This window comes from Brachyistius frenatus, unplaced genomic scaffold (genome assembly GCF_029030835.1).
Source record: "Brachyistius frenatus isolate BFR_SWC_R1_liver_20210118 unplaced genomic scaffold, ASM2903083v1 Contig_25, whole genome shotgun sequence".
NCBI lineage: Eukaryota > Metazoa > Chordata > Actinopteri > Embiotocidae > Brachyistius > Brachyistius frenatus.
In genome coordinates, this window is record NW_027210624.1 from 319,392 (window position 1) to 338,477 (window position 19,086).

Consider the following 19,086-nt stretch of genomic DNA (forward strand, 5'->3'; position numbering starts at 1 on the left):
GGTCTGCGATTGTCGCCCCCACCAACAGTTCATGTCTTGGATCTCTATGATGTTCTTCGCCCACCTCTGAGCCCGGCTGTGTCGGAGGTTTCTTCCTGCTAAAAGGGAGTTTTTCCTTCCCTCTGTCTGACGTTTTCCTCCAAGCTTACATGGTAAGTGTTAAATGTTTGGGTTCCTCTGTATATTTTTGTAAAGCTCTGTTGTAAGGACTTGAATGTGTTAAGTGCCTTGAAATAGCCTGTTGTGATTTGGCGCTATTTAAATAAAATGTAATTGAATTGAATCGGGACGGTTCCGGGGATTGGAGGGAAGTTGGATTTTTATGAAATGGCGTCATGACAAATAACAACAGAAATCTTGGTACAGTAAATCCACTCACCTGTATGTGATATGTTTGTGTTGCCACTTCTGTCCTGTGAGGGCGTACCGCCGTTTCCTCACGCTGAATTTGGACGCACCTCCGACCTGGTCAGGAACCCCACATCTGGGCTTCCTCATCCACCTACAGGAGGAAGGTGAGGAGGGCATTTAAGCAGCAGCAGCAGCAGCAACAGCAGCCTTTTTTTCCCCCCACAAAGTGATCAACAGATATAAATGATGAACAGAAGCCAGTTCTGAACCGGCGTAGCTCAGACACAACAGATGAGAGAAACATTATTCATATGAAGCCCTCTGTGCTTTTTTTTTTTTTTATGTCTTTAAATGAAACAAAGTGTTGGCACAAATCACACAAAACACAAATCATAACTCTGAATGAAGACCAACCACACACGTAACTGTAAAGCACTCAGGAACAATATGACACACAAAAGGTGCCTCACCTTATCGTGTTATCGCTACATCAACCGAGAGAAGCAGAAGGGGGAAAAAAAAACAAGACATATTGTTAGCTTATCATATTTCACTATGTTTCAGCCCGGTGGTTGGACAGCTGTTAGTCCGCGTCCACATCGCTGGCCACTACATTGCCGTGTTACCCTTCAGTGGCCAATTTCAGCTCATTTGCTATTTGCAGCACGGATGGTATTTCACTGTTGGTGGGGATGAATGTCACTGAGCACTGTTTTAGTGATGTGCAGGTAAAAGAGACTTCTGCAAACAGCGCGGAGGTTAAAACTGCATCTGGTCTAAAAATATGAATTATGTCTTTTGTTTAATGACTGCTACTGCACTCACATCAGTGATTCTTAATTAGAGCTGCAACAATTAGTATATTGATTACTATTTTGAAAATGGATTATCCAGCCTTTTTCAATGAAAAAAATACAAAACTTCTTTGATTCAAGCCTTTTAAATATGAATATTTTCTGGTTCTTTTAGTCCTCCATGATCATAAACTGAATATATTTTGGTTGTCGAATGTTAGTCGGGACAAAACAGGATATTTTAGGCTCCACTTCGGACCATTTTCGGACATTTTAAAGACCAAACCGCGAGAAAACTATCGCCCAATTAACTTACAATGAAAATAATGGTTATTTGCAGCTCTTTTTTTTTAATGTTATGCATAATTTAAAAATAGCTCTTTAAAGATTAATGGAAGCCTCGTGTAGGTTTATCCTCCACTACACTCCTGTTTGTAGATGACACAAGTCTTTTATATTGTTTCACTGTAAACCCTCGTGTCGTCCTTGTCTGTTTGAGGTTTGACTGATCGAATGAGGAGTAGCCACCTGCCGTCGCTGTTCTTTCTTCTCTTCCTCTGAGTATTAATACAGAGGCATTTTGCAGCCTTTGATCTGACATCGGAGGTGTACTCTCTGCAAAAGGCCCCTTTGATCAAATTAAAACGCCCCACTTAATCTATGTCGGGGCAACTTTGTGTCTGGCAAAATGACTCTGCTTGCCTTCAGCATGCAAAACGGGCTGAGTGAAAGAAGCGTCGACCATTTGTACGCCCAGTTTGAACACGTCTAGTCAACTTGAACTGAGAACGCAGTGATTGTTAATCAAAAACAACAAATGACTGCAACAGCAGCGGCGTTTACGGCATGTTCCGCCACCTGGCTTTTGTTCAGTCCTCTTGTTGAAGCCGTTTTGTGGCACTACAGGAGCCGAATCATTGTAGACAGCATCACAACTATAACTAAATGACTTTTCCCAGGTCTAATAGTTGTATTTGTTTGCCACAAAATGTCTTCCACAAAGTAGTCTTCAGGCTTTTTGGGTGTTGTTTGCTAATTTTCTGCAGCTTTTTCACATTTTTGGAAGGTTTTACACAAGATATAATAATAATACTAAAAGATTCTATGAAATGTCCTATTTTTAACTGAAACGCATCAAATCTTCTTGGGATACCACACCCAAAACTCCCACCAAATATGATCACCTAAGTCTTCCACAAACTTTTGGAAAACACAGCAACCTACGCCAGAGGCCCAGAGCAAATGGTACTATTTATCAAATCATGTAAATCAAGGATAAATAACATCAATCTATTTAGATGCAACGTCAAAAAAATAACTGAGGAGCATGTTTCTCCTATCGCTCATGTTTTGCTATTTCCATAATTAATCACATAGATGTAATAGCACATTATATTAGCCAGTGCAACGCAACAGTGTTAATTACTGTTATACAGGCCAACATGAGAAATGACCATGTACACTCGTAAATAAAACATTGTGGCTGCTTTGTATTTGCAGTTCACTCCTCCCCGTCCTTCTACCACCTAAGAAACCCATCATGAATTCAACACACGGTTCATACTGTGACATCTTTTCAGGGTATTTGTAAATGTGTGTGACTCACTCTATAGTGTGGCCGTCCAGAGTCCCTGTGACATTTAGGCCGTAGCGGCGCTGCATGGCAGCGATAGCAGACTGCATGACTCGGGCAGAACGCAGCACTGACATTCTGGGGTCTGCAGGAGGGAGGTAGCCATACCTCTGGAGCCATGCCTGGAAACGAGGAAACACACAGGAAAAGGTGAGACATTATAGGAAAGTCAATGCAAAGAGTATAAACACCTGAGGGTGACTGTAGTCTGGTGGTTCAAGGAGTAGTTCAACATTTTGGGAGATAAACTTATTGGCTTTCTTGAAAAGAGGTCAATTAAAGCATTGATATCATCATACTAAATAGTAACTGTGAATGTGGTGTTGTATCTGTGCGTGAGAAGAACTTTAAACTGACAATACACTCAACGAAATAACCCTGAATAAATCAAGGCAAAAAAATATTCCCTTTTCTTTAAGACCTAGAACATCATTTAAATGTCATCAAGATACAACATTGTACAAAAGACCAAAGATCAGTAAATAACAGATCTAAAGACATTTTTTGAAAAGACATTTGTAAAAGGGCATAAGTAGAGAGAAATAAATCTCTATACTAGTTTATAGTGCAGCATGTCATCTGTTATCATGTCATTTGGCTTGTCAGGGAAAGGCTTTGGTGTAATAGAGCTCTCAGTGTCCCTATAAAATCCTGCCAGAGGGAATCACAGCTCAGATCTTCGACCAGGCAGGAGAAGGGGGATCGGCTGGGCTTTCCCACACGAGAGGCTTTAGGGATTTGGATTGTCGCAGCCTCTCTGTGTTTTCTCAGTTTTCATCGTAAAAATGGTAAACAGATTCACCAACTGCTGCATTTATCAGAACAAAGCCAACCAGCCAATAAAAGGAGAGCTGAATGGTTTCACCTGAAGTGTGGAGAAAGTGAAACAACACAACACTGAACTGGAATCTCAAACACCCAATGAGCTGTCAGGTATTGGCCTCAGACCCTTTTTTATTCCTCATTCAGAAGCGCTGTGCCGTGAAACCCGAGCGCTATTCTCGTACACAGTGTTGTCGAGCTGCTTCAGTCATCACGGCGGCCCGCTGCTCAGGATAGCGTACACACTGAGAATCAATTCACCAAACACGGAGGGAAGCGTGGTGTGAGAGCGAGCGAGAAGACGGCAATAAAAGGCAAACCATTACTCAACAACAGAACAAATGAGAGTGTACAGCTCGAGTTACAGGCAGTGTGCCTCGTGTCAAAGTCCAAACAGCAACAATGAGCTTCTTGGAAATGCATTGCAGCGGCTGTTTGTGTATTCAAACAGAAAATGTGTTACAACTGTAAAAGATGATTATCTTTGTAATGGTTCCTGAGATATTGAACTCATCGGGAGGATCTTACTCACGTAACATGCAAATAAGGAAAGTAAATGAGAAGCACCGTAGTAATGCCTAGAGGGAAGCCCAGGCGCCTGAACACCACGTGTATAATGGTGTATAATGTGCAGCGGTGAGTGATTGAATAGTGAACGTACACAGCAGATTCTAGCTGTAAATGTTCATGAATTTGAACAGCACAGCTCAGGTCAATAGTATATGTGAATCACAATAAAAAATACTAAGTGCTGTCAAGGCAGATGTTTTGGAAATAAGTTGGGAAATACTGTAAATATGCAAAAAAAATACAACAATACGATGTAGAGGTCATATTTAGATTGTGTAAGATCCAAACAGGAAGAATATTTAGAAATGTATTAAGCTACAACAACTCAAAAGCCTCATCATTGAACTGCACTCCTTTAAAAGATTAATTTCAAAGAATGAAAGGCTACTTTTAAAAAGATTGATGTGATGCTGGAAGGTATGTTTTTTTTATGCCGAGAGTTCAACGAAAAGCTTGATGTCACGTTTGTCCGTTAAGTGACGCAACTTAACTATTCATCTAAAATTCTGGAAAAACAACCTTAAAGACAGCATTATTGTTAATTTAACAAATTATTGTTAAAGTCATACCTATTCATATAAAACTGTATTATCTAGGTCCCATAGTTTCCTATCATGAATTAGAACATGTAACCTTCAACAATAATTCAGAATAATTTCCCCTTTCTAGGTTTTACCATGAAAATCAACTGAAAATAGTATAGTGTTAATGGAGACTTTTATTGTTAAATTTCCTGTAAAAAAAAAAAAATGATTCATCACACTTATGCGCTAGTGGCATATTAACTTTTAGTCAGTGCACAGCAGATCAGCTGAATATGAAAAAACTATAAGAATCGTCGACAGTTAATTTATATAGTCTTTCCCAGGGCTTAAATGGAGCTAAAGGAGATTAACTCCTGTGTAATTGTAGCAAAGGCTATATATTTAAAGAAAGAAAGTATTAGTGTGGATTGCATTTTTCTACAGCAGACAGTAATGAAGCATTAGTGCCACAAATGTTTCAAAGTTTGGTACCCGGCCCTCTCGATGCCCGACTTTCTCTTTGTAGTTGATCCGTGTTGTGATTGGCTGCTCGGCCTGCCTGCGTCCTGCCCACTGAGGACCTCAGATGGTCAAACGCTCGGAAGCGACGGCTTATCGTACCCAACTCCTGCCCGTGTGGCACGTGTCAAAATGTTCTGCTCATGTCATGATTCATGTTTTCTAAAACATTCCTGTGCATCAGAAGTGCATCTTGCTGTCATTCTTAAAAGGTTAATGGTTGAATCATCCTGCGCCGGGTTCTCTGGTCTTTTTCCTGCACTTCCCACTGCCTCTCTGTTTCTGCCCCCCCCCTCCGCTCTCCGTCCCTCCTCCGCCGCCACCGAGTGAGTGGGTGATAACATTACAATGTGTGTCAGGTCTTTTTACACTCTAAAAAGACCTCGGGGGAGAGAGGTTGATGGCTGAGACTTTCATTCGGCTGCTCAGGTACTGAAACTACACCTCTATGACAGAGGTGTAGATGACCTAGCACGCGCACGCACACACACACACACACACACACACACACACACACACACAAAAGGGCATAAGCTTGGACAAAGACGCAGACACACTCTCATCAGACACTTGCAAACAAGCTGTGCTGACAAACACACACACTGAAGCCCGCTGACACTGTCAGAGAGCTCAGCCATGAAATGACACATGACGGTACACAGCGAAGAAATCACAAGACAACAGTGCAGCTACACAAACGAGAAAATACAACAAACCTCTCTCCAGAACATACGGTATGCTCCACTTTAATCCACCGCGCTGTCGACGGTTTGAGAGCCTCAATGTACGAGGTCAAATTCACATTTTTGAGTCTTGAGATGTTGAAAGTGTAAAAGAGTGATTTGGGCTTAAAATGCTGAAGCGACTGGTCCTCCATCAGAAGCAGCCAAGCTTGAAGTTGAGTTTCTGATCTTTCTGTTAAAACATGTCATAGATACCAGGAGGCAGAGCTGAAAGGGCACGTTTTAATCTCTGCAGAAAAGATGCGCATACAAATTTTAAACGAAATGTGCAAACACATGCAGTGCTGATATCACGCACACGCGCACGCGCACGCACGTCTTGGTTTTAACTTTCAAAATTCAAGCTGTTCAACCATCTAAATCTTCAGTTTTATGATTTTGAATTTGGTCATACTTCAATCAACACTCACAGTGTAAGTATTGAACCCACCGTAAGATCTTCCTTTTCTGCAAATGTTTGTGTTTCCTTCTTCTCCGTCAAGTCACTCGCATTTCCTCCTAATGTCTACTTCCCTTTTCCTCATCCTGTAATCATGTCTGTCCCTCCCTCTCGTCTCCTCTGTGACATTGGGAGTTTTTTTGTTGTTGTTTTTTTTGTATTATTGTAACCAAACTTCATCTCTGTCCTACAAACAACTGCCCCGGTGAATTTTCCGTTGCTTTTAAGTTGAAAGAGGGAGAGACGGAAAAAGAAAGTATCCAGCTCAGACTGCATATTTGAAGAAAAAACCTTTTTTTCTTCTTCTTCTGAAGTGTTAAAAGACTACTGTACACCCTGATTGCGCAAGTAGAGAAATACTTTTAATTTATTGCGACACGAGCTTCGGTACATCAAATAGCTTTTATAAGATAAAAGAGACCGTGTCGGCCCATTCATTATTTTTCCCCGAGGAAAAATTCCACTCCTGATTCTAAGATGTTTGAAAAGATAAACAAACCGTCTATTTGTAACTAACATCGCTGCATATGAATTTCATCTATGTGTACAGATGCAGAGCGACGTGAATGAAAGAGGTGTTGGACGTTAAGTAGGACGCGAGGCGGTGGGATGTTTCCCGAAAAAGACGCCATGATGAGATCCGGGGACGCGTTAAGAGCCATCGGAGAAAACGGAGAGCCGAGACGGCCGTTGCGTCTGTCCCTCACGCTGGCAGGATCGTTGGACGGTGTCTGTGTGTGCCAGGGGGTTGTTCGGTGTCCCGCGTGAGACTGAGCCGCAGAGACCCGGCGGGCAGGATGTGGAGGGTGCAGCTTCCCTGCCGCTTCTTTACATACAGCACCGCGGGGAGCCGGCGAGTCCGCTCGGAGGACGAATACAGCAGAAGACGGGCAGCCGGTCATTTTTTCCAAAGAAACTTTCTGCACTGATGGCGCGAGCAGTCAGCCGAGTCGCTGTCTTCCGCTGCGACATTTCGCGGCGTCGACGGCGCGATGCTGAAATGTGCTCATGCGGAGGTAAATGTCAAATTACAGGTGAACGTCACACCTGCTGCGGCTTCACGGCCGTACACGACCACTCGGCTGCATTCAAGCTTTTTTTTTTTAGTACAATACAAAGATCCGACGTTTCCCACAATGATCTTTTTGTTCGACAAAGGGAGATCAAAAAGTTCGGAGACGGTTCCCGTTGAGTGCTGTTCACTACCTTCGCATGAATCGGAAGGACCGTCGTCACATTGGAGAACACGGCTGCCATCGGGCCACGGTTCGTCCGTCCGTACGCACGTTTTGGAGACGGGGGACATTGAGGACAGACGGTGAGGTGGTGAATTGAAGCCGGATTGTAGAGATGAAACGTGACAAGACAACTTGGTGCTTGAACGAAGCCTCTCACACATTTAATTTGGCCTCATGTCACATCTTATTTGGACGTGGATCCACTTCATCATGAAGACTCTAACCAGCGGGGTCATTTTTCCATCTTTCCATCATTTTCCATAAGCAACTCTGAACTGTAAATGATAGAAGCAAATCTATACCTCACATTTAATTCACGCTCACTATATCGTACGCGTGTCCAACACGTTCCCTTTCACCGCCTTCACATTGCAAACTAATCATCATCCTTTGTAAGAATCCCAGATAACATCAATCAGCATAAAGTTAAAGAACTGCAGAACACAGCCTCGGTTTGACTTTTTTTTTTTTTTTCTCGTATTGTGCAAATAAAGTTGAATGCAGTTGTTGCGTGTAAAAGTGTTTCCACGGCGCTCCCGGGCGTCATGGCGACATCACGGTGGAACTCCTTATCACTGCAGCAGCAACACGTGACCACTCGCTGCGTTTCAAGGGTCTCCGTTGCCCGTTTCCAGAGTTGACACAAACTTTGGTGTGCGCTCTTTGCTCAAGTTTTTGGATTGCACGTCAAAACTTTCCTTTCTGTCCACTTCTTTGAAACTCTCCATCTCCAGTTTGCAAAGCAGACATGTTGTTTTAAATTTGCAATGACATCACTACGATGTCGTCATGGGGTGTTTTTTCTGTCTCGTTATAGCCCCGCCCTTTTCAACAAAACAGTGACTGTGGTTAAGTTGCAGCTTTAGTCTGAACAGCTGCTGTATATATGCAACTTTGAGCAACTATTCGTGTTCAGCCAAATATCTTTTGTGTGTGCAACACTGCTCAGATCACTTCAAGCTTCGCTGCTTGCTGTTTTCCTCATCTCATCAGGCACACAGTCGACCTAAAACTTCCACAGTCAAACAGAAGACACCACCGCTGCACGTCCACAACCGCAATCCACGCTTTCATGTGAGAAAGCAAGAGGAGCCGAAGTTCGAGGGCTCAAATGTATTAATGCTACAAACATTTTCAAAGATTGAATCCGAGTCTTTGATCTTTGATTCCATCATCGGGCCAAAGTTTATAGATCATACCTCGACTCGGACATTAGAGGCATCCGGGGACTTCTTTAGGAAACAGATTAAAAAGAGAGGACGGACAACTGGCATTAAGTGTAGATCGTAGCAAGTATTTCCTATAACCCAGAATAAAGCTGGAGAATATGACCCACAAAAGTACTGTTAAACTGAGGGCCATTTCGTTTTATCACAGCTGACTTGCACCACTTCCACAATAGTGACCGATCTTCTTACAATCAGAGGAAAAAAGAGCAGATCCTAAAGATGTGTTCAGCTGAATAAGTGTGAAGCCCTTTGCTTCTTTTTTTTCCGCCTTTCACTCTATCTGTCCTTATCTCTTTCCATTTCCTTTCTTTATCCTCCCTCTCCGCTGGCCACTTCTCTTTCTAATCGATTTCCTCTTTCGCCTCGTGATCTATGGTTCCCGGCGTTTTGCCGATGTAAGGATTCCTGAGAGCAGGAGGCTCCGGCTCGACAGCCTCCTTTATTCAATAAGACAGAAATTTCTCCCCGTCCTCTCTCTGCAAATGGATAACGAGGGAGCTTGTAAGCATAGACGGTGCCGTTCAATAGAGCTGCAATTCGGACTCCTTCGTGGTGTAATACCCAAGAATGGTAACCGTACTTTATGTAGTCACCGGGGTACCACAGCATTCAGTGTAAATAGAGCTCAGGAAAACATGAGCGGGGGTAAAAACAAGTTACATAACAGAGCGAGAAAAGATGGGGTTGAAAACCACATGAAAGCTTAATGAGGATATTAAGAGCTCGTTCACATGTGTAGCTCAGTTCTCAGGATCAAAGCAGAAAATTATACACTGTTACATTTTAGTTCTGCAAACCAAACCATAAACTGGATTTGATTTATTTTTTTATATCAAGTCACATTGGCTGAAAGGGAACTGAAGAAAGTAAAGCTAAGAAAGACATCCAAAGAAAACATTTGGATATGAGCACTATAAAGAGATGGTTCTTCTGGTAAATATTAACCATATTTGTAAAATTAACAATTTTCCTGTTGGCTGGTTTTCCCCTCCTTCCAGTGTTTATGCTAAACGAAGCTAAAACAAACAGTAATTTGGTGTCAATCTTCTCATAAAAGTGAAAGTATATCTTAGCACCATCAAACCGCTCTTTAAATGCTTTAACTAGATTTACTCTGTTGTAGAGAACAAAAAAAACAGCTTTTAAATTCATTAAGCTGCCATTCATCAATTCCCACATATCACGTGGTTCGTGTTACATTCTCACCACAAGTTAAGCGGAAATCATGTTGGTGTCCCAGTTTGGTTCATTTACACATCCGTACCAACTCTAACTCCAACCCCTGCCGGGGTTTAAACCGATTCAAACCAGCCAAGTGTTAATATGAGAGAGAACAAGCGGAGGTCTCTCGTGTGCGATTTAACAATAACGCTGTTTGTACTGAGGACTTCCTGTAAGCAGAAAGCGGTGAGTGCTGTGATGAGGTTAGACTTTTCCAGAAACCCTCTCGAAGTGGAAAGATAAGGCGTCCACCAGCGAGACCCTGATGAAGGCTAGAATCTCTGAATTGCATCAGTGCCTATTTTGGGGTTCTCCACACTTTCTCTCATGCTTCAGATGCAAGAAGAACCTGGCCTCACCTCACCTCACACTTCCTCACGCGGAGTGCATTTCTTTCTTACACATTACGAATAAAAACACAGCTTGTGGTTTAAAATCTCTGTCCACGTAGCTACCCTAAAAGACTTTTCAGTGCATTTATACATGCTTATCTAACGAGAAAATACAATTTCCCGTTGCTCTAAGCCTTTTATCCTCCTACTTAAGACCTTTCAGGTGGCGAATGGTCTCCAGCAGGGAGAAGAAAACCAGAATCAGCAAAGCCATGTCGGGTAAACTCGGAAACGAAAGAGGCGAGTTACCCAGTAAAAGAGGTGGCGGAGAACTGAGGTGACTCAGAGGTCTTGTCCTCATCCAGATGCTTCACAACAGCCCTGAACTGGCAGCGTTCATGTCCCCAGACCACCTCTAAACCAGCCGACTTGGCCCGCTACCTGACGAGCAGAAGGCGAGCTAATTAACCGATGGGTGCCATCAAAAGGCCAACTTGTAAGGCGGCGGACTCACTCTATTATGGATGAGAACTGGCTGAGGACGCCCGGTTGGCATGGCAACACATGGACGGCATGCAGCAGCTGCTGATGTTGACGTTTGTGGGCGGTCAGCTGATAGGAGCTGGGTCCCTTCAGGTTACCGTGCCGCAGATCACGTGTGCGTTAGTTGTTGATGGCCAGTTGTGGACATCAGAGTCGGCGCTGCAGTCAGAAGGTGGCGGTGCACTTTTGACATTATAGTGACTTCAAAATAGCTGAAATTTGTGTGAGAAGCCATAAAAAAGACATCAGGGGAGAGATCAGGACTTTTCTTTGGTCACGAATTTTAAGACTTTTGTGGGAAATGTTGCCACGAATCAGGTCTCATAAGCAACTTAAGCCCAGTTCAGACCAAAGATTCACAACAAGATGATTTGCCGATCTGTTACCTTCTGACAGCTCAGCATTTTACATCAAAGCAAGTAGACCCGTCGGTGTAACATCTCCATGGCAACAACTCTCTTTACGTTTGTTTTAATTGCCAGCTTTTCAAGTTTTTGTCGGCGCTGGATATAATTTGTAGCATTCTAAAACATGGTGGTGGCGAGTTACCAGCAACAGCTGCATATTCAGTAGTCATGAAGCGATGACATATCAAGAGGGTTGATATTTTGGAAATGCTGATTGGGGGAATTTGCAAATTTATGCTGTGAACTTGAGACACGAGATTTTCCCTGTTTTGCGAATTCCTCCTGTCTTTTGTTGGAACAGTTCAGAAGAGTTGGTATTTCTTATAATAAGCAGAAAAATACTAACTATGGTGGTTTGTGTTCGAAAATTGCCCACTTGCAACATGTCACGGGCTTCGATAACTTTTCCAAACAACGTTCTGAAACCGTGAACCGTGTATTATTGTCAAGTGTTTTGCAAAATCTTCTGTCGCTCACTCCCAAGTCCGGTAACCGTAACAACGGAGGTAATTAAGCTCTGGCCGTTACCAAATCTCTGAATTAAGCCTGTGAGAGCAGGGAGTTTAGAGAAGGTTTACAGGCAGAATGGAACAGCGCAGGCTGAACACCCGTACTGCTGCAGCTCCTTTATAAGACTTTATGTACAAACACTGCATAATGACATACAGTGTTTCACTTATATGGCGTTTTAAAGTCTGTTTTAAATCTCGTCTTTTTAGTCGTTCACTCATAATTCAGGAGATCCATCTGTCGCAGGTGTGATGGCAGCGGTCTAATGTACCGTTCCCCAAACATCAACAGAGCTACAGTTAGCAGAGCGGTACTTAGCCTGTCAGGTAAAGTGTTGGCAGGACAGAAATACTGCCTGTAGGCTGCAAGATGCCAACAAGTTCTTCTGCTCTAAGCCAGTGCCTGTCAGTCACTGACGCACACACTTAAAGCCCTTCTACTTTTAATTCTGCCCATCTTATCAGTGAATGATTTACACACGGGGATGCTGACAGAATACAATTAGCTCCCTGCCAGGATGGAAAATCAGCAAAGGAAGACCTTGCCCCAAGTCATTTTTATACCACAAATAACAGGTCTACCAATTATTACAAACTTTACAAAGCAGCTCCAGAAGAAAGCACTTATCTGAATGAACCCAGCTGCGAGATACATGCAGACTGTTGAGAGAAACTGTACCTGTGTTTCTAAGTGTTACCGGTAGGCACATCCAGCCCCGTCATACATTTGTAAATGTGCAGCAAAGCAGAGACATTAACATCAAAACGTCCAGTGGGTTTGCTGTGTAACTCTGCATTCATCTTCCCGGACTGTAAAACGTCAGCTGGCAGGCGGTGATGGTGAGACGTGGATCAGTCCAGCAGCTCGGAGCGACCGGAGCTCTGAGCACAGGTGACTTGTGGAAAGCCTTCTGCCTCTGACCCCCTCCCTCTCCTGCCCTCCCCTCTCCTCTTGAATTATTCATCGACTACATGCCAAACCACTGGCAAGTGTGCCAGGGTCGTCAAGGCAACCGCAGCCTCTCCTGCCCACACCAATAACCACAAACCCACACACATGCACGCATAATTCAAACTGCTGCACTGGAATCCAAAATGTGAAATTCTAATTAGAGAAGGAGCCAACGAGACTTCTGATGATACCAGAACGATCAGCTGCACCTCCTGACCCCGACGCAATGTGATTATAGCAGAGGCTGAACAGGGGCACTGCTTCATCTTTAGCCCCCTAGTGCCTATACACACACACACACACACACACACACACACACACACACACACACACACACACACACACACACACACACACACACACACACAAACACACAAACACACACGCACGCTTTATGCATGTCATGTCCACCATCTCAGTCGCCCCATTAGGACGAAATGTCACAAAAATGTCACCCAAAAATGTCACAGTCTGATCGTACATACTGATCAGAACAGTGGCTTTTGACTGGATGATCTTTAGCGGGTTTGTCAAAGGATTTTAATGACTTAAGATGATGGAGAATGATAACAAGTAATGTCTAGATTATGGAATCTGACAGCAGCTGCTGAATAATATCTATCCTAAAAGACAAAATCCTCCATGAGGCTGTTTGATATTCAGGTTTTAACTTGTGCTAATTTGGGGATGAAGCGTCGAGCAATCACTTATTCAAACATGCAGGAATGTAATTATATTAGCGGCTGTGCGCAGAAACTGACTGCAACAGTTGTCGTGATTCACAAAAAAGTGTGCAATGTAGCAATGTATACACACACACACACACACACACACACACACACACACACACACACACACACACACACACACACACACACACACACGTCGCTGAGCATTTCTGTCAAAAGCTTAATTGACAGCTTTACACGTGATGCCCCACTGGCACCATCTAATGTTGCCTTTGTCAGTCACATTAAAGATTTAACAGCTCAGTAAGCTGTGACCAAAGATACGTCTTAGAAAGACGGAGACTGTCTGCTGACACACAGAGAGATTTAGAACAATACATAACAACAACAAAGTGGCTGCGGAGGAAAGTCTGCGACTGTGAATCATTTAGGTCTGTGCAGGTGTTGTTGTATTTCTCCAGGATTGGGTGAACAGACTGACACAGACACCCCAGTGGCTCTTAAATCTGCTCTCTCACCGAAGCCAAATGACGTCAGGAATGCTCTCTGTGTGTGTGTGTGTGTGTGTGTGTGTGTGTGTGTGTGTGTGTGTGTGTGTGTGTGTGTGTGTGTGTGTGTGTGTGTGTGTGTGTGTGTGTGTGTGTGTGTGCGTGCGCGTGTCTGCGTGTGCGTGTGTTTGTGCGTTTGCAATCCATACGATTGCTCAGTGAGAAACGAGGGCGAAGGACACCAATATAAATACACTCATAAATACGCCTGCATGCGCTCAGACACAGGAGGTAAGCTCGTCCATACAGAGTGTTACTGTACTGTATGTAGGAGGGAGATGTGGCTGCAGGGAAACAAAGGCAACAATTTAACATCTATTTTGGTAAAGATAAGGGCGTAGACTGTTCAGGAAATAAAGGAAGAACGGGCTTTATTTTCATGCAAATACAAGCCCAATCACATCCACCGACCGATGGGACACAAAGGCAATTATAACTGTCGTTTTTACATCTGCTGCTCGTGGAAAAAAAAACAAGAAAAGCTTCGGCTGCGAAAGGAAGGAAGTGATGCATTTTGAATTTGGGGCTATTTTGGAGAATCGTGTGGAGTAGTTAGGTAGTTAATATCAATGCTGATAACCACCACGGCGCTGGGAAGTAAAGGAACATTCGAAGTTCATTAAGAGAAATTTCAAGGGGAAACACAACAAAGTATGAGGTGCGCTGTTTGACTGCCAAACATTTTCTGGGAAATGCGGCGCAACAACTGCGTGCCAGCGAGCGCTTATCACCAAAAATAGCAACCAAGATCATTTTCTTCTATTGTGTGCAGCCGTATTCAAGCCTGAAATCAAGTCTCTCCTTTAGTCCTGTGACCTGGTTGCTGACGGCAAAGCTGAGGGCAGTGAAGGTACACACAGACACACACACACACACACACATACACACACACGCACACACACACACACGCACACGCACCAGTTGCTTTCCATTATTCAGATGCCACTCAGGGCCGAGCATGCCAACCAGTAACTGGAGCCGAGAGGTGGATGAAGCTCTGCCATTGCTCACATAGTGACAACAGCATTAAGTAGTTTGCAGTGGACACAGTGAGCTCGGCGTTAGCAGAGTGCTGCGAACAGCTCCACCGGCTACACCGGTGACTAATAGAAGTGTGACATCAATGAGAATACTGCTCTTCTATCAATATACAGTAAAGTATATTTAATGTGGGAAATATTGTCTCAAATATGAGTTTCATATTTGAGACAATATTACACATCGTTTCACTGTCGTACTTCAATCAAACTCCTCACACGTGTAAAATAAGTTTGTTTTCTTTCAGCTGTTATCTACTGGGTAGCCACCACAGCAATAATCCCCGAGGTAAATAGGGGCTATACGACTTCTAGCCCAAAGTTAGATGAAAAGTTTGATACCACTTTTACGTTTGTCCATTAAAGATGAAACTAGAAGTTGGTTGGAGCCAGCTCAAATATTTGCCATCAGGCGTAGCTAGAACCACAGATTAATTTAGTTTAGTGTAAACACTGAAAACAGGGAGATATTATGAGTCTCGCTCGATACAAAGGTTACAAAAAATGTCTACATGCGCTTTCAAAAGGTCACTAATTAAAATTTTGTATTTTATTGCCAAACGCAAATGTACAACTGACGGATTATGATTCACTGCAGCCGGCTGAAAAATACTTCCTCCACATAACCGCACTTCACTTCACTACAGTTCAGTTTGCGTATGATTGAACCGAACAATATAAGTGTTAGTTCATGACTTTTATTGAGGCTGGTAAGTTCATTTCAGAGCTTCGAACCACCTCGTTTTCAGTTGCAGTGCTAAAGCTGAGGTCCACATTTAACTAGGGACCGACCGATTATCCGAGCCGATATTTAGCATTTTTCAGATTATCTGTATTTTTTTTGTGTTCAACCGCAGATAAAATGAATGAATTAAAAATGCGCTGCTTTGGCTGTGATGCAGCGTCTTTCTCAGTCTGTAGTCTCCACTCTGTCGTGTCTTGTCATGAGTGATAGCCAATCAACGCTGAGATCTGACTCTCTGCGAAAAAAGCAAATACATAAACTAACAAAAGTCAAAAATAATATCCACAGTAGGACACCACCAGTCCACCCGATACTGGATCTGATATGATCTGACCTGATCATTTCGAAAATCAGTCAACAATTCGGTCCATTAGAGGGCAAAACCCCGATCATGACGAGCAGGCAGCTCTTACAATAATCTGTCACAGCTAGTGCTAACTACAGTTTTGTAATCCATCACTAAAAAGTATTTAATGCAGTCACGCGTATGAATTTCCAAATAAAATCTACCAATGCTTTTAATGTTCCATAGATTTAGGCTGCTTGTAAATTCAGTATCCTAAATCTCCATCCGTGTCTGTATCATAGTTATGGCTCAAAGTCAATGATTTACCACCGTCCTAAATGACTACGGCGTCTGATCAAATGTTTTGGGACTAAGGTTCAATCTGTCGAGGACATTTCATGGAAATCAGCTCCCAGATTTCGGAGATAACTCACTGACAGACAGAGAGACAAACACAGGGAGCAGATCAAATCCTCGGTGGAGTTGACAATTAGAAGCGGCATTCGGCTGCGTCTCGCCAAACCGCCTTTTATCAATTCAGTCATTCATCCGTCTGCATCATCCATCAGGATGTGTTAAGAGACAGGAGTACAACTTTGCTTTGTTCTGCAGCAGATTATCTCTGACTAAGCAACTTCACTTTGTCTCCGGTGAGCATAGTGGCATGATTCAAACACTTAATGTGACTCAGATAGCAGCACTGCACCTGATGCCTCTCTGTGAAGCAGCGAGTGTAACCAAGGCAGCGAGATGCTCATGAGGCTTTTGGCACTTCCACGTTCTTGTTGTTGTTGTTGTTGTTGTTGTTGTTGTTGTTGTTGTGTTCCTAGAGAAAGCTACTGCAGCGAGAGAAGAAGAAAAAAAATGAACCACAATATCTGAACTCCCAGCAGAGTGGAGAGAAGGCAGACCACGGAGCACAGAAATAGCTGTGAGTGATACAATGAGGATTTTACATAACTCGACAATTTTTGGACTCGGATGGAAACAAAAGGATTGAAGATGAACCAATTCCTGTTTTAACGTTCAAACCAGGAGTCATCAAACGTACACGTACGACAGGGGCGACACTTTCAGGTGCACTTGTCCTTTAAAAGTGCTAAATATGATGCTGTACTTTGAACTGAAAGCCTTTAGAAAAAGAAGAAAAAAAAAACGTGAGCAGGGCTAAACGCAGTTCAGGATGAGTTTGAGTGGGGACAACTCTTATGCAATATCAAGGGAAATTTCCCCCCAACTGTCTGACACTGTCAGATGCGGACAGGAAAAAGAGATTAAACCTCCATTATCTCTCTTTTAATTACTCTGCGTTATATAAAAGCTAATGATAAAAATAACTCAAGATAGCTGGGCTGCCCACCTAAGCACCAGAGAGGACTTTACCGGCTGGCTGTCACACAAAATTGTTAGCTTTTTCACATAAAATCTATACGGATTGAAACAGAAGAGAAAAAACAAAAACGCACGAGTAGATAAATAAAATCAACTGGTGGCTGAGCCTTTGTTAATAACATTGTCTAATTTCCGGAAAAAATTACTTCTCCGGGGGAAGACAATCGGATAAACAAAAGCTAAAGAGCTTTGGGAAATATTTCAGCAGTAAGCACAGAGCGGAGGATCTATAGTGTTGAAGTGAGGTGTTGGTATTAATTACTGTTTTATCAACCAGTGACAGGCTGCGCTTTCTGTAAAAGTGAAAAAAAAAATAATCCAAAGCGCGGAGAAAGGAAAGCGATTGGGGAGCAGCGGTATTAAAGTTAGTTCAGCCATGAAGTCAAATCCAGGAAGTCGGCAGTAAAGCTGCTGCCATGCGAAAGGGTAAAGTTTTTTTCTCGGAGGTTGCAGTCCGACCGGCAATTACAGGGCAGGTTCAGGATGACCTCCCACCGCACACACCACACCTGCTATTTGGAAGGAAACACTCATCTCTGTCTTCATTATTACCCTCTGTAACCTGTGGCGGTGGTGTGGAGAGGCAGACACATACATACGCACAGTCATAACAAGTGCACTAAGTGGCTCCAGTGAAACCAGTTGAGTCTCCACAGGCTTTCCAAAACAGAGTGTTTATAAGGCTGCAGACGTGCAGACGGACGTCATTCACTGCTGTCTGACTGCAGCCTAATTCTACCGGACTGAAGTGGGACGAATGCAAGGCAGCGCTGTTGACATTGCTCTTGCTGTACAACATATTTCAGGCTTCAAATACCCCCCCGAGGTCAAGTTAGATTGTATTTTTTTGTACCGTATAACTCATATTTAGTCAGATGTGTGGGCTTTCTTTTCTTTTCTTTTCCCTGTAACATCAGACATCTGCGCTGGAACATCTAGTCAGTTTAAAGCCTCAAAGTGTGCTCAAGGCCACTTCAACAGTTGTTGACAAAAGGGTGTAAATGCTCGTAAAACTCTCGCTTCATTACAGTGCCGACAGTTAAATAAGGGGCCGTAAATGTCTCATGTTCCAGCTACTTTTTCTCACTGGCTATGAATCCACATGTGGAAGCTTTGTAAACCCACACACATGCTGTCATCTCAGGAAAACACAGAGATTTGGAACTACTAGCGAAAAAAATGTCCCCTTGTGGGATTAATGAAGCAACTATCTATCTATCTTCTGTAACCACATTTATTACAGTTCTACATCTTCCAGGCAGGATAATGTGCTGGTGTGAGCTCAGCAGTGTCGTCAACACGACAGACATAGCAGGAGGCTGCCAGCAACATATATTCACGGCATCTTGTCACCCTCTCGCTCCTACACATGTAGAAATAGCTACACCTCCGTGCACACATCTCGCACATTTAAAAGTCAAACCGTCTTTGGTTACAGGCTGCCTTACTACAGCTGGGAGATTTCTAATGAACAGGTGAGAGTGCCATGGCCATATTCACAATACAGTGGACAAAGAAATAAGAGATGCGAAGGCTGGGGGAGGATAATAACATTCAAGAGGA

General features: G+C 43.2%; 1 protein-coding gene across 2 annotated transcripts in view; it reads right to left on the reverse strand.

Moving 5' to 3' along the window:
* Nucleotides 1-19,086, reverse strand: part of LOC138620584 (matrix metalloproteinase-16-like) — a 76,132-nt gene that overhangs the window by 55,164 nt on the left and 1,882 nt on the right. Inside the window, exons 2-4 of one of the 2 annotated variants that reach the window (XM_069697925.1) lie at nt 2,752-2,900; nt 822-836; nt 380-502 (exon numbers count right to left, since the gene is read on the reverse strand). In XM_069697925.1, the coding sequence (XP_069554026.1) occupies nt 380-502; nt 822-836; nt 2,752-2,900 (287 nt within the window). The remainder of the gene's footprint in view (nt 1-379; nt 503-821; nt 837-2,751; nt 2,901-19,086) is intronic. The other variant, XM_069697926.1, reaches the window with a different exon arrangement.